Source organism: Corvus moneduloides, chromosome 4, assembly GCF_009650955.1.
Source record: "Corvus moneduloides isolate bCorMon1 chromosome 4, bCorMon1.pri, whole genome shotgun sequence".
NCBI classification, from domain to species: domain Eukaryota; kingdom Metazoa; phylum Chordata; class Aves; order Passeriformes; family Corvidae; genus Corvus; species Corvus moneduloides.
The window spans coordinates 12707122-12723972 of NC_045479.1; the positions used below are offsets into that span (position 1 = coordinate 12707122).

The 16851-nt window shown below is 40.1% G+C and overlaps 1 protein-coding gene across 2 annotated transcripts in view; it reads left to right on the top strand.

Moving 5' to 3' along the window:
- Window positions 1-16851, top strand: part of SCUBE1 (signal peptide, CUB domain and EGF like domain containing 1) — a 194734-nt gene that overhangs the window by 137360 nt on the left and 40523 nt on the right. For both annotated transcript variants that reach the window (XM_032106283.1, XM_032106284.1), the window contains one exon: window positions 9793-9915. In XM_032106283.1, coding sequence (XP_031962174.1) covers window positions 9793-9915 — 123 coding nt within the window. The remainder of the gene's footprint in view (window positions 1-9792; window positions 9916-16851) is intronic.

A 16851-nucleotide genomic window follows, 5' to 3' on the forward strand; every position in this document is an offset into this window, starting at 1 on the left:
GATAACAGGTAGACTTGTAGTTGGTGAAAGAAGAAGACAAAAGGGAACTTATTTGCTAGGAATGACAAATGAAAAACTAAAGCTAAAAGGGAATATTAAAATACAGAGGCAGTTCTGAGGTTATTTTTGGTTTGATAGGACTCTAAGCGAGGTGTAAGACCGTCTGTGTCCAAAAAAACCATCACAAAGATCAGTATTGAGAGAGGGAAAACGGAGTAACCAATGGGACAACAATAATCAAGGTCAGTTTATCAGAAGAGATGCCTGTTTTAGAAGAGGTGGATTAGACTTGGACGAGAGCACGAGTTCTGAGGTAGCTACAAAAGCATTTTCAAAAAAACTACCTAAATGTGGGTTAAAGAAGCAAACATTGAGGCCTTTTTTGCTGAGGCTGCAGTCATTTTCTGCTATTCCATCGATGTTATCCAGGTCTCAAGACAAAGAACATACAAGATCAATCCAGTGTGAGGAAAACATAACAGCATCCAGCAGGCAGCTGTAGCAGCTCAGTAGAAAGCTCTGTGTCTTGTCCAGTAAGAGAACCACAACCATCTGGGCCAGCACTGCTGCCCTGGAAGCAGCTGTTTCAAAACTTTCTAAGACTGGGAGGTGACTCAAAATTAGGTTCCTACTTTTTTTCCCCACTTTTTTAAAGCAAGCGGGGAGTTGACTGTTGGTGTGTGATAAGATAGGTGAGAGAGTATCTGAGCGAGGAGAAGGCTCAGCAGAGTTGGTGGTAAAACCATAAATAGTGGAAGAGATGTTGGAGAGGGAAAAAGCTGCTGGTTACCAGCAGAAAGTGAGTGAATGAGTGGGACTTGAGGGAGGAAAAGACGGAGAAAGCTCTTGGTGGAAGGTGGAAGTGGTCAGAAGCCTAGTGTGGGGACCAGAAAAGATGAGCAATTGGACACTGACTGAGGAGTATGTATGTTACTGTTTGATTTAGAGACATAATTGATTCAGGCTTTCATAGAGACATTTGAAGTTCCACAGTGATGAAAAATCAAATGATAAACCCATGATTTTTTAATTAAAAAAAAAAAAGGGAATGCAAGTTTTAGATACCAACACTGTTGAAAATTTGTCAGAAAGAAGCAAATGGAATGGAAAAAAAAGAGAGAGAGAGTGGAGAGCAGAATCCTTCTAATTGCTGCTGCAAATTTATCTAACCCAGAATATGTGTGAAACTTTCACTGCCCCTTCCCTGTTTTTAAGGGAATTGCCATTTAGGTTTTCAGTTGGGCCTTGGGTTTGGGGTTTTTTTGGCTCAAAGAGATACAATTCATTTGTCTGCTGTAGACTTGTTCATGACAGACAAATATAATATAACAAATTATCTTCCATTAAAAAATTGCAGACTTGGGTCAGCTGCCATGTAACTCATTCTGTTTCATTCCCTCCCAAGGGTTCCATCTATCCCCACAAAATAAATTCATGTGTACTAAGTTAGGGGTTTTTTCATGACTAGGCAATATCCCTGTTCCCTAGAAACTTGCAGTTGTTATTTGTCTTCATGAACCTCCCCTTTGAAAATGCCAAATCCTTTAAATTAATGCTTCAGAGGGTCATATTTTGCATTTCAGTTGTTGAAAAGACCTTGCATTTATTCAACAATATAAAGCCCCCTGAGGATCAACAAGCATGGTATATTATGGAAAAGTGTGCTGTGCTTTCTGTGACTTGGGAGTTGATTACTCACATAATCATAGCTCCCAACACTCAAAACTTGCAGTATTTTTTTCATTCTTTTATCATTGCCTTTTTCATCATAAAATACAGCTCTTTTTTTTTAATATGACTAGATCCTGCTCTCAGTGATGGGTCTCTCTTCCCTGGTACAGAGCAGATCCCTGGTTGGTTGAAGCAGTGTCTTCAAAAAATTTGGAGGGTTAATTTTTGGTCAGCATCCAAATTTCTTTGATTCATTAAGAGCTATTAAAATTATCATGGGCTAATTGTATTCAAGTGCCCCTTTCAGAAGGAGTAGCTTTATTCCAGGAAACCTAACACAGTTTCACTGGGATTTTAGGGAGAGCATCAGTACCTTTAACTGTCCTTAATACCCGTTTTATTTGATTAAACAAACACTTTCCTTGAAGCAAACTGAGATTCTTGGAAATAAGCACAGAGCTTTCCTGAGCAGATAATAATTCCAAGGGGGTAAATGAAAACAACCATGAGTAAATGTAAATTGAGTTAATACACTAAATCTAGGGATTCTTGTACCTTGGTCCAGTAGTGCAGTTAGCTCACTTGCCCCTTTGCTCTCCATTCAGCCTATATGGAAAAATTATATAGAGTAAGAGCCAGGCCTTGTTTTTAGTGACACCTAGCAGAGAGAAAATGCCCAGGGATGTCAGCCCCACAATTTTGTCTGATTTACTCCTTAAGAAACACTGAATTGACTCTTTTATTCTTGTTATTAACCTGCAGCAGCCCATTTAGTTCTTCTGCCTCAGCTCCTCCCGCATAAACATTACACATCGAGTTATTCTGGTGGCAGTGGCTGTGTGAATAATTACATTACACACGGAATTATTCTGGTGGTAGTGGCTGTGTGAATAATTAAGGTAGGCAAGCAGTCAGCCCAATGTATTTGCACAATTTTCTCCCCCTGTTTTACCCACAGCCTCCAGCTCTGCCTGTCCTCACTCACATGGCCACAGGTACAGCCAAGTTTCCCAGAATTTGATGTCCTGTAGTTTCCACATGCTCTGTAAAAAACAGAGAGACATTCTTTGGTGTCCCCAAGTACACATGGGAGATTTAACAGCACACTCATTTCTTCCTCTCCAGTGTTTTATAAGAAGCATTTTGACTGACAAAAGCATTTTGACTGATAAAATTATACAGGAGGAGGAAAGTAGTTTTATTTCCTGGGATTTCTGTGAGGTCTATCTGTTCTTTTGGCTGGGAGGCCGTGGGGAGGAGGGGTAGTTCTAGCATTTAGCTCAGCCTAGACAGTAAAAGACTATCAGTCTGTATCTTTATGTCTCCAGTGCCCTTCACATTCTGGTGTCACAGCCTCAGACAGCTTGCACTGTTTGGGTTCATAGCATTGCACTAACATGTTTTTAAGTTTAGAAAAGAATTCAGTGTTCAGCAAAATTTTTAAATGAAAATCCTTTCTTTTCACATTAGATTTAGTAAATCCCTTCCCTTTTACAAATGAGAAATCTGGGCCTAACCTATTATGACAGCATTTCTGAGTTTTTCACCTGCAAAGGTTTTTGTGTTTTATAAATCTAATTAACTGTAATAAGAAAATAATAGGACATAATGTTTGTTTTACAAGGTGATTGATCTCTTGGCAGCCTGGCAGACTCTTTTATTGATTGGTTGGTGGATAATGTCAGAGTGGATATGTCCTGGAGGAGAATAGCTGACACCTAAATCCATATGTGACAGATTACCATCTGTGTTGGAAGACAGGTTTCTTCGTGAAATTGCGAAGATAACAGGTGAAAATTGAGAAAGTGACATGAGGGAAATGTGTTGAAACCTGCCTCAACCTTTCCATGCTCTGAGAGCATTTACACAAAGCTCTCTATTTTGTGGGCAGCCTGTTTTCAGGATGAGGGAGATTAAATTTTAATTACACTCATTCCTGTCTGCCCAGTCTAGATTTAATCCTGTTAATTAGGAAAATGCCTTGTCCCACAACCTAGCTATAAAGCTAATTAAACAGAGAGTCTTCATTTGCTACTTAGTGGAACTTCAGTTCCAGATAGTCAGTAATGACTATCATACTTTACAGTTAATTAGCACTGTGGGAGGGAAAATGAGGATGTTGTTGAAGCACAGAACTCAAATTAGAGGTGCTATAATATATGCTTTATTTCATTTTGTAGCTATCTGATGCAGGCGAGTCACACACTACCCTACCTGCCTCAGTTTCACATTTGTTAAAGAAGAATTAATTAAATGTATCTCTCCTGCAGAAGTGTTGTGTAGGTTTAATGTAAGGAAGATAATAAGCTGCTGGCCTTTGAAATCCTCAAGTAGAAGGCACTGCATAAACAGAATTATTCCTCCCTGAAACGTGAGAGGCAGGGAACTGTGCAGTTTCAGGTAGAGTGGTGGAACAGCAATTGTACCTCCTAAAGTAAACATGGCCCTAAAAGTCCTGCAGACATTCACAAAATCTTCCAGTGCAAAGTGCTACCAGCATGGAACCTGCTGCTGGATCAAACCATTCCGAAGCCCAGACCAGAAATTAAAAACAACTGTAATTTGACTTAAAAATTTTGACAGCAAATGACTTGGATTCATAACACCTTGTTCAATAATAGTGCATTTTAAAGTATTGGTCCTGAAAATACCGAGTGATAATTGCCAATCCCCAATTTTTAAGATGAGGTAAAGCAGGGAAGTGTTAACACCTTGCCCAAATGTTGGATACATCCATTGCAAAATTGGAACTAGGACTTACAGCTCCCTGGAAACTAACCACACTACAGCTGGCTTGATGCTTCTGGATGGAACAGCAGAGCCTGTGTTCTACGTTTATTTAGATTTTCTCATAGTGGCACTGATTCAATGAATCTGAGGATTTGAAATTATCTTTCTGCCTTATATCCCTGGCATGCATTTAAGATGCTATGGAATATTACTTTTAGAGTATTGCAAGTGGAGCCTGGTAGCTTATGCTTACCTTAATCCTGAGTTTACAAGTTTAATTGAGAAGTGGCAGGCAAATATCAAAATTATTTCAGTCTGAGCATTGGTGTCTCTGTAATATTTGTGATGTAGAACAGCATGCAGTACAAGGTGTTTTGTGCAAGCCTGTCCGGATTGGCACCCCAGGGTAACCTGCTGAGTTGTACACTGGGCTTGGATTCAAGTGTGGATGAGTTAGTTTGTTTTTCTGTTCCTCTATTTCCCCACCTCTGGCATGGGGTTAAAAAGTTTTGTGGCTGCTTTATAAAGTACTTTGTGGTCTGTGTGCATCAGGGAACTAATATCTGTGTCAACAAGGCAACACTAGTTCCAGTTTTTAGGGGACGATGGTGATTTGTAAAACCATGAGAAAGAACAAGGAAAGAAAAGCAAGGAAAAATTAGGAAATCAGGGAATAACAAGAACTAGCGAACCAGCCCACCTTGAAGAAAATATATTTATATTGATGTCCACTATACACTGGTAATAGCATTACTAATTCCAACATGCTGGCTTTCATTATTAAAACCAAGAAGGTTATAAAGTTTCTGTAATTATTTTAGGTTGATCTGGGAGTATTTTATTTTCCTGGAGCTAGGTAGCATTTTAAATCTGCAAAGGATTAGACGGACACAATCAGTTCAAATATTTGTCCAGCCATCGAAAGGAGGATCCTCACTTCCGCCTCTGATGAGGCTCTGGAAATCTCCATCTCCATCATTGTTCAACAGCTAAGTGCACATAGCATGTTGATTACCCTTTCAGTTGCCTTTAAGCAGCTTATGTGAAATGTTAAGTTCTAAGTTACCTAAAATCCCTACTTTTTAATTTGTTCCCTGGGTTGTATGCAGTGAGGCAAATCTCTGTGGGTTTGTATGTGCACACACAAGTGCATACATGCACCCTGATCAGAACCAGCTCCTTCCAAACATGCATTACACTGAGCAGAGCTTCAAAAAGTGTAAGTGGAACGGGAGCAGGCATTCCCATTAACCTTCAAAGATCATGAAAAGAAAAATAACAGTCTGCCTGCTTAGCCGAGTCAAATTGTAGCTGCACAACTTAGCACAAAGTCTCTGAGTTCCTATACTTCTATTTAAAGCTGAAGAGCTTTATTCAAAGCTGATTCCACTGCCTCCCTCACATTTTGAGATCCTCAGAAAAAATAATACTATATATTATTATTATTACTATTATATTATTTATATAATATTATATTGTATTATATTATATTTACAAACCCACGGGTTGTCTCTGGGTTCACACAGATGCACAGCTTTTGTGATGGTGTTGCTGAGCTCCATCTCCATACAAATATTTGCGATTGGGTTTTTTTTCCTTCAAATATTACAACTTTAAAGAAGGTGTTAGCTTCCTTGTTGCAAATCTTATCTTTGCTTTTGTTTGTAATTAATTGCATGGGAATTGAAGGAACCATTTTCAGAGCTAACAGGAGGCTTGAGTGCTGAGTTGGCTGTTACACCATACCTTCACCTGACAGTTTTGACCATAATTTTTAATGCTTCTGTGGCTTCTCATTGGCCTGTATTTTCATATCTGCACATATCCCGTTTGTACTTGCCACATCCTTTGGTATTTTGTAGCAGATCATCAACTTGTATGAGCAAGGTATCATTTAACAATATTGAGTTGCTGTATTAGGAGAAATCCCTTGGGATTTTATTGCCAATGCACTGCAAGCCCGTCAGACCTCCTAGTCTGAAATGACTCTCACAGTATCATCAGGGCATTTTATGTACAGCCCCCATGGAGGAATAGAGTTCTTTCCATCCTTTTGTGTTCCTGAGGATAAAGGGCAGCAGAGCCTGTGGGAAGTTGGAGCTATTCTTCTGCAGCCTGCATCATAAGGAGCCACTTGAGAACTATGTTTGAAGACAGCAGGTTTATGACTGCTCCACAGACGGTCCCAATAATAGTAGGGGAATATTTGACTAAATAATGTCCAAGCTGGTAGAGACACCACAATGGGTTTCCACTGTGTATTTTTCCCCTGCATGAGAGGCAGACATGCTTACCCCTCTGAGAAGTTCAAAGAGGCACTTGACAAAGTTGGGTACCAGTGAGTTTAAAGATACATGGGGCCTCACCTTCTCACACAGTGGAATATTTCTCATAACACAAGTTATTTATAGCCAAGGAAATAAAAATAGTGGGGATACAGACTTTTTGCAATTTCTCTGAACCAGTTAGACGTGATACATACAGTTGGATACTGCTCTCTTCCAAGTAAAATGCAGCAATGTACTGCTCTCCACAGAGTGAAATAATTTTTACATGCCTTGTCAGTCTCGCTATGGCCATGGAAAGAAATACAGTGAAAGCAGAGACTGGCACTGTTTATGTTATTTAGAATGTTTTTGCAGCTAACAGTTTTGACCTCTATTCTGTTTTGATGGTTCCTGTTTCAAAAGGTCATGTCATGTTTTCCAGTTAGAAGAAATGAATAAATACTTTCTTTTCCTGTGGACTCTCCCAGGTTTTACCCAGATCCTGGTTCAGAGTTATTCCAAAGAATTGCTGGTGTAAAGCTAATATGCTTCATTGTCAGTGGAATTACAGTTATTAACAGCCTAAAATCTACACTCCGATGTCATCGGCGTTTCATTTTTGCCCCTTATGGTCGTGAGAGACCCTGAAAAGAGATTGGAATTTGGAATTTAACATGTGAAATCCAGGGGCCATCATTTAAAACATCAATCGTTACTCCAGAATGGTGTTTGACAGGCTGCAAGTAATTTTGACTTCTCTCAGGCAGCAGAGTAGCCCGAAGGTCATATTGTTCTTATCACTGGTAAAAGATATCTTCTTCATGATGGATGACTGTTCTGTGTGTTTACAATGCATAATGTATTAGTAATTTTAATTCACAATTCCATTTATCCCACAGTTTTGTCAGGGCAAGCTGAACTGTAGTTAGGTACACCTGTGCTGTGCAGAAGGATGGGACCTTTTGTGGTGATCCATTCTAAGGCCCACACCACAGTCCCAGCTGCACATTAGAGAGCTGTTAGGAATCACTTCTACCAAAGGAAATGCCAGGCTGCAGGAACTGGGCCAAAAATTCTTGTGTTTTCACTGCCATCTTGACCTGTGCAGATGATCACAGCTGAAACCAAAAGGGTTGCTGCCTCCAGCCTCATGGTATTACATAGAGTGACCCTCAGTGTGTTCTTCATCAGATTTATCAGGTTGGAAGCTCAGGGTTTTCTGCTGTTGGCAATTCAAATGCCAGAACTGGAGCACTTCAGACAACAAACAGACTCCTGATTTTGGAGCACTTTGGGAACTTCATTACCCGAGACACAAAGATTTGAGCTGGCTTTGTGCAAAGCATTCAGGGCGTTCCACAGCTGCTGCCTACAATTTACCCTCATTCTTTTAATTGGATTGAATGCAAAAGCCACTCCTCTGCAGAACCAGACACAAAAGTAATGAGCAGAGGTATTAGTTCAGAGGGTCTGAGAACAAATTTCCTGTCTCCTTGTCTTAACTGCAATTCATAAGAAAACCTTTATAACAATATAACAAGAAAAATTTCTTGCTTATTTGAGTCCTGGACATATTTCTGTCAGGGTATGTGTAACAAAGTGCTGTTTAGAAATGATGGCTGAATTTGCCTCTTAGCTGTTAGAGTTTTTAGATTTACCACCTCACTCCTCTTGCTGCTGTTTATATTTTACATGCAGAAATGTGGTAAGTGCCATGCCACTTTCCCATGTTGGAATCATATGTTTCCAAAAATGGATGAATTACTTTCACTAAGAATCCTCCTAAATTCAAATAATTTTTAAAACACACCCTTCATTCACTATCATCTTGATGGTTTTGATAAATTTCCATCTCCATATGTTAGACCTTTTGGCATTTAGATTTGCATTTTTCAAGATTTGCTCTTTAAATGGCCAGCTGTTACCTCAAAGTTTCAAAGCTCTTATAGCAAGAAGCTTTTCAAAAGAAAACATCACTCTCCATTTAGTTTCCTGAAAGATCTCGTTTTCAATTCCAGAAGTGGGCAGCCAAGGCTCAATGTCGTATTACTTCTTCACTGTATGTATTCATAAAAAGAGCTATTTTTTGGCACTGCTCTTCTCCTGAAAAAAAGTAAAAGTACTTTTTTTTTTTCCTTTTTCGAATAAACATGGATCCATGGTTTTATAATCAAGGAAGGATGGAAAGATGCCCTGTATTTCAAATGAGGGGTTTTGGCCTGTTATATACTTACTGCACAACCTTTTATGGATTAGAAAAGGGATTGGTCATTCCCAGTTCTTCAAGACCTTTGGGAGAAGTTAAAAGGGGCACGAAGTAGAATCATCAGTATGAAATTCAGAACAGAGGTTTTACCAAGTTCATCAGTCCACTTCGTCATCATTTTTTGAAGTAAGAGCCATTGATCCCGTCCTTCATACATATATATATACTTATATATATATATATATATATATATATACATGGCTTTCAAATAAAGGCAATAGGTGCTCTGCCTTCAGAATAACTGAAGAAGCAACCTTCACGTGTACTCACAGTTAGTTCCTTTTCTGCTACACCAAGTGAAAAAAGTTTGACACATGAAAAGAGGTGACACTGTGTGCCACCGTGCCACTGAATAATCAGCAAAATAGCATATAATGCTCATTCTGAAAAAATGTATCCTTGCATTTGTTTGTGTAAGGGTAATAGAAGCATTTCTTCAGAATTCAAGTATCTTTTACTTCATGTTTGTTATTATTTCAATTTTTCATGTGTTCTTATGTTTTGATAGTTCCTATACAAGGTAAAAGATTCACGTCCTTCACAGGTTGAAGTCTGCTGTCAGGCAGAGCACTCCATCTACAGAGAAACTTCCCTGAATGTTCCCTAACACCAAAGTACCTCAGCTTGGGTCATCTGTTGGTTCCAGTTCTGAGAGAAATACCTCTGTCTCCTGAACAGCTCAGCCCATAGCTCTCCTTGTAAGCCTTGTGAGATAGGTCTGGGAAGGGACACATCTGATCAGCCTGGTTCCCAACTGGGACAGCAGCCTCCTTGGGGATCTGAGTATATTCCTGTATTTCTGCCCTAAATGACTGAATTTCTGTCATGAACTAAATTTTTGCTGTTCATTCTTTGCAGATATTGATGAGTGTTTGGTAAACAATGGTGGCTGTGACCATTTCTGCCGAAACACAGTTGGCAGCTTTGAGTGCAGCTGCCAGAAAGGCTATAAACTGCTCACAGATGAAAGGACCTGCCAAGGTAATGCCTCATTAACCTTACTCCTCATGTAATGAGGATGTCATTTCCAGTGGATTTTTTTTGTTGTTTTTATACTTAAGTCATTTGTACTGCAGGTTTTAATTGTACTGTTATAGGAAGTAAGGTTAGAAAACGACTGTGAGATTTCTGTTTTCTGAGGTGGGATTAGAAGATTATTGGAAATGTCTTGTTTCAATGTTTTTTGTAGTAGGAATGCCAGTGTCCTGTTGAAGTGTAAAAATCCAAGTGGCATAGTGGAATAGCCTCAGGCAAAGAGTCTTATGTTCAAATCCTCTCATTTGCTATGATCTGAATGGGACAGAGGCTTATCTTATGTAGACCAGAGTCATTTAAAGTAACCAACTGTAATACAGCATTTGCAAGATTTAAACTAAAAAAAAAGGATTTGATTTGTGAGCTCACCTTTTCCTGAGAGAAACTGTTTATGAAGGGATAATGGTGGCATTTTGTGGGAATGAAGTGTGTTTTATATTGTTTCCTGTGCGTGTCATGATTTGTTATCTAAGTCATCTGATGTTATGTATTCTATGGCTAATTAAAAGCGTAGCCATTTCCAAGTACTGACCCTGTACCTTTGGAGAAATGACATTTAAACTCTATAGCTTTACCTTTTAAAAAACTCCTGGAAAAGGCTAGAAAGATGAGCATGCATCAATAGAGAGAGAAAGGGAAGGATGAAGTATTCAATTAAATTAAAATTTTATGCAGAAATTGCTGTTTTATTAATACATGATTGTTTGCATGGGTTTTGAATAAGTAAAAGTTATGAAGTCCAAAACAGCATTAGTATTTTAGAGTTTCTTTGTTTATCTGCAATAGAGAAACCACGATCTTAAGATATACGTGTCATTCAAAATTTTTCCATTGCTTCTCATTGGTACTTCCATCCATCATTTGAGAAGCCACCTCCACCCTGACTGTGTGATTAGGCACAAAGGAGTTAGTGAAAGGTTGGCTTCAAGCTGGGCAGGATGGAAAGAGCTGAGATTAGCCCAGCTAGTGCAACATGATTCAGCAGAAATAACACGTTAGGATCATGTCAGACCACGGGGAAGTTGCCAGGTTTTGATTTACCTGCTCAAAACAGGGACAGAATATTAAAAAGAAACGTTCTCTTCATGTTGTATTTAGAGATGGTTGGGAAGACCTTGTTCATTAATTTCATGTGTGATGACATGCTCTCACTGTGGTATCAGTCAGAGGTTTCACCACTGAACTGAATGTTATTACAGCAGGGAAAAACTCTGGAAAAGTTAGGCAAGAGCTGGTGCAGAATTTACTTGTTCATTATGCAGAGGGTTAATAGTAGGCTTTAAAAGCTCCCTGTAAATGATCAGTTTTCTGTGGTGATAGTGAGAATCTAGAAGCAGCTCTGTAAATACTGTTAAGTGAGTTTTGTTTCGTCACGAGCCAGAGCTGCAGAATGAGAGAGTTACCAGTAACAATACACACCATGCAAGGGCTTAAGTAGTAGCTGATCTTCTCCCCCTCATGTGATCAGACATGGAAGTATAACCATGATCTGGCCATCCTGCTTTTCCCACTGTCAGTGACGAAGGGCAGGCACTCAGTCTTGCCTCTACATGATACATTGACTGATAAACTGTGGTTTATCTGTTGCTGTAGCAGATAGATTAGTGCAAGCCCAGAGAGTTTTTGGGCTGGACAAGTTCCTTCATCCCAGAAACTCTGGTTCTTCACACCATGAAATGGGGAGGACAAAGTCATTTCCTGTTTGAAGTCTGAGGTATCTGGGCCCCAGCAAACATGGTGTGATGCCTGCTTTGTGGAGGGATCACTGTGATAATTTAGTTCCTGCCTGGTGCTTAAGGTGATAATTGGTGACTCAAGCAGTCAGTAAGCCTGCTAATAAAAAGAGAAGGAAAGTGAATATAGAGCAAGAAATCACCGATGTATGAATCACTTGCACTTGGCTTCTTCCGCTGCAAGAAGAATATAGTCAGGGTGGTTATAGTTATTAATACCAGGTCTGTCAGGAAAATGTGGTTTGGGGTTAGTGACTCTTCTGGGATATAAATCATCCACATTTTGGTTTTTGTAACAGCCGGTCAACGCTGACCGTAAAACATTAATGAGAGATTCAGGGAAATTTATTTTAGGCATATTAGCCTTTCCAGTGAGTGAAACAGAACAGTCTAATTTCTGTTTATAAAAGATGTTGTTGTTCATGTTACATCTGTTGTTTTGATTCATAATAGAATTTCCATGATTTATGATCTTTCTGTCAACACTGCCCTTCTCTTCTGGTTTTCATTTTTTAAAATAAAGATTTCTTTCAGTTACTAATCAACATGTTTACAAAACACTCATTTAGGACCTTAGAAATCTGCATTGTTTGGGACTGGGTCCTATTTAGTTCAGGTGGCCTCCCCAGTGTATAGAGCATTCATCTCCAAACATGTTCATCATTAATATCAGCACAAGGCAGTTCTACATATTTCAGTATAAAATTCCTTCATATTCCCAGTGAAATTCTGAAGTTGTCACGCCTCACCTAATTTCCTTCATTTTATTGTAGACCTCAGAGCTGACTTTGAGAGTACAGGGAAATTGTATCAGTCGCAGACTTTGTTCTGGTTGTTTGCAGAGCTCCCACCCCGGTCGTACCAAGTGCCTTCCCCACATTCATGCTCTCTGTGAAGAGGAGAGTATTTCTCTTTCAGTTTTCAGGCAGGAAGGGTGAAGCCAAGTACAGCAGCTTGCCTAGATGCCTAAGATTACACATATAAATGCTTGAACTGCCCAGAGAATAAACCTCCAGTTTTTGTGAATCTGCCCCTGCTATTTTGCCCATTACAAGGTATTCTTTTTCTCTTGTGTTTGTGCTCATATCCTGATATGAGAATTCCTTGATTTTTCAGGAACTCTGGAGCTTGGTGCTCTCTTGGTGCCACCCTGCATTTTGAGTGCTTGTATGAGCAGCCCTAGCCATTGGGAAGAGCCTTAAAATGTTCTGCATTTGTCTGTTTGCAGCTAAACCATTTTTAGCCCTGGCTGCAAAGAAAACCATTGTCAATCACAGATTACTTCTGCTAGGGAGTGGTTCTCACGCTGTGGCTCCTTGTTAGACAAGGAGAATGTGGGGGGGTTCCCTTCCTTTCCCCTCCCCTGCATTCCAGCCATTTAAAAGGAAACTTATTTGTAACCCAGAAGGTGAAGAATCCATACTGCCCTGCCAGTAATATTGTGGAGACTGATACTGTTTTCCCAGAGTCTCTTTTTTCACACAGACTTAAAAATAGATTTTTTTTTTTTGCCCCCTTTGACAGGGAAATCACTGTATGACAATACCAAACCCATCTATTGTGTATTACTTTAATTGATCCCTTAAGTCTAAAGTATTGTAAATTCTTCGGTGCAGGAAGAAGCAGTTGGATCTGTTTGTATAAACCTAGCAAAAGAGGTCTGCATCTCCTTTGAACATGTAGTAAAAATAACATAGCTATATTATAGCAAGGAGAGCTTGTGTTTGTAACCTTTTTGGTAATTAATAGAAGGACAACAACTCAGATCAGTTCTAGAATGACATCAGCAACAAGCAAGCAGGCAAGACTTGCTGCAATGAAATAAAGCTGCAGTGAATGTGTGTAAGCTCAGACATAATTACCTTAATCCTCAGCCAGTATGAGTTTTAGAGCCAGTTGACTTAATTGCTTATTCAGTTTCTGTTTGTTGTGCAGTGATCTCGAAAAAAAATCAACAATAAGCAGTCTCTCTGCTCTGCTCAAGTTCAAGCTTCATTAAGCACCCAGAAAAATGTGCGAAATTCTGTCGTAAATAATTTTGTCTTCCTGCTCTAGGAATTGCTTTTTGCAAAGCACAACTGTGAGAGACAGCACACACTTTGCTACAAATCTCTCCAGGGAGTGGCAGAGATAGAAAGATGCATTACCTTGAGGAAAAAAAAAAAGTGCTTTTAGTGGGAACATCCAGTGATCAACATGTAATATTTTGGGATGCTAAATCCACACTCACCCTCTGCCTCTCACCACCTCAGTTCAAAAAAGAGACAAATCTTCCTACTCTGAGGCATTTAAACTTTTGCAGGGGGCAAAAGCTCAAGGCATTTGCATCATTCTGGTCCACTTACAGCCTCCAGAGTAGGCTTTAAGTGGGGTTTGATGATATCACAGACATGATAAAGTCTGCTCTAGTTGCCTTCTCTCCAGCCGTTTGAATTGATACAGCCACTGTAATAAAAGGAGATGACTGTCCACCAGGGAACAGTACCTCCAGGGCATGTGGAATACCTGCACAGGCCATCTGGCTTTTTTGGGCCTTCTTTAGGGCCATAGGTGACTGCATTTTTTATTTGCTTTGAAGTATTGCCTGTTTGACTGTTGGTTATTCTTTACTACCTTCCTACCAGACTTTAAACAAATGCAGTTGACCCTTTTGTAGGCAGGCACTGGAACACAGGGTCTCACGGTCTGCTGTTGATAGTGCTGGTGTCTGTCTAAAGGAGATTCAGTGATGCATGTTTCTACAATAGGAAATCCCAAACAGAATTTGCCCGATTGCTTCATGAATAATTGAATTTTTCCGATTTTCTATGGGCACTTTTTGCTAGATTTGGATAGCTGCAAAACTCTCCAGTAGAGCTCCAAGTACAGCTGATTTGAGGTGGTTTTTGCTCTCACTGCAAGACATGAGCATTTACACCATCATATTTGATATTTGTACTTTTCTTTCATTTAAAACAAATGTGCTTCTTGTGTCCCTCTGTACCTCAGCTACTCAGCTTCACTTCCAGACCAAGTATTCCTCAAGACTTGATGCTCGTGGAATGGGGCAGCTGGAAGTAGTGGCTAGAGCAGTGATGCTGTGAGCAGATATTGAAGCAGTTTCCTTAGTAACTGGCAGCATTTTGCAGTGCTGTCCTGCAATACACCTCAAACCTTGTCCAGCTCTGGATTTTTTGTTTCCTGGGTTTTTTTTGGTTTGGTTTTTGTTTTAAGTCTCTGCATATCTGTTACTAGAGGGATGCTTTACATAGGGCTTCCAATGCCTAGTGTCAGGAGAAGCCTTCTTTCATCCCAGAATGAGAGAAAGAAAAGTAACACCTTGAAAAACACAGTAGTTGTCTGCGATCCAAGGATCCTGCAGGCGTGGTCTTGAAACATTGCCCTATTAACTGGGTAGGTAATCACATCTCATAATGTCCATAATTGAACTTATTGTACGAAATACGCACTATTTGCCTTCCCAGGGTAAGATTTGGATCTCCCAGCACGGTATCTCCATTTTGAAAATGGATATGAAATGAGGGATTAATCATACAGGGAAGGACAAATAGAAAGTGTTTGTGGGAATTTTTTTGGCCTAAAGAAGCCCATAAAGATTAGCTACAAAGATCTCATTATACTCTTCTGTATGGAACTATTGATGATAAATGTGGATGTACAGGACCAGTTTAATCCCAAATAAATCAGTGTATCCACACCAGCAGCGCTGAATCTCCAGCCATGTTTTACAGAGAGTAACCAAATTAAGAACTAAAAAATAGCCCAAGAGGTTTGCACCCTTGGGTTACATGACAGTGACCTGTCACTCACATTTGATCATGTAACCCAACAAAGCAACGGGCCTTGTCCAAATCACATATCCAGGATGAGGATACAGCCCTTGCATTGATTTATACAGGACACAATCACTCATCTAAGGTAACAAAACACATCAGAGCGTAGAAGTCAGGGCTGGAGCACCTGGCCCCTCAGATTCAATGTATCAGCATGGGTTGGCCAACTTTCCAGTGAAAAGGGGTGGAAAGTTGCATTGTTGGTCTACCCCCTCTCCTTCCTCTTCTTCCCCCATTAAATACATAGAAAAGCAAGTGTTCGATAAAAATAACATTGTTTAGCCTTCCTCTTCTTTCCAAAGTGGCAATAACATAGAGCTTCACAGCCAGATGAGGTGGCATAAAGAGGGCACCAGCAGAAATTTTACTGCCTGGAGTGGGGTTTTGTCTTAATATTTAAAATAAACTTTTAGCTGAACCCTCATACTCAGAGGTTGTCACCCTCATGGTCAGGACTGAAGAGTAATGGGTGGAGAGCACTAGGAAGCCATGAGGCTCTGCTGCCTGTGTCCTGGGGAGGGAGGTGGCAGTGGGGATCCCACAGAGAGTGTTTGCTGTCGGGAGTGAGGAGCAAGCAGGTTTCCATGTCCCCTCATTGTCTTTTGCCTGAGATTGCATGTGCATTTGCTGTAATTTGAGGTCTTCAGCAGTCAGAGAAAATATTCATTTTGCTCTCACGTACATCAAAGAGAAGGCTACTGTACTGAGCAGAGTTACAGTGCTGTCACACTGAAGGAACCTGCTGGTCCTTGTTACCTTGTACCACTGGAACGGGGTGATTCAGTGCCCGTGCAGAGGTGGTTAATGAGAGGGAGGGATGGAGAGACTCAGGGCATTCCCCTATCAACATTCATTTCTGTGATACACTTGAAGGAGAGGGATCCTGCCTAGATGCACTCATACACCCATCCACATCGGACAGATGTGCCCTAACATATAAAATACATTGGCTTGTTACAGGCTGATTTTCATCCAGTCCAGCTGAGTCTGGTCCAAGTGTGTTTTAATTGTGTGAAGTCTTCATGTATAGACAACAGTGCTGGTTCAGCTGCCAGGGCAGTGTAGCTCAGGAACCAGACAGTGATGCTCTGGAGGAGATACTTGTGGAAATCAGACTAGCTCAGAGAAAGAAAATTGGGGATGAGTTCCCTGTCACTGATGATGTTCATTCCCTACGCAGATTTTCTCTATGGCATTCTGCACCACTGAGCCTTACAAAAATATCTCGCTTATGACAAGCACCATATTGCTTCTCGCATCAAGATTAAAAAATACTCCACTGGGTAAGCAACATGTTACACTGTCAATGAAAGGAA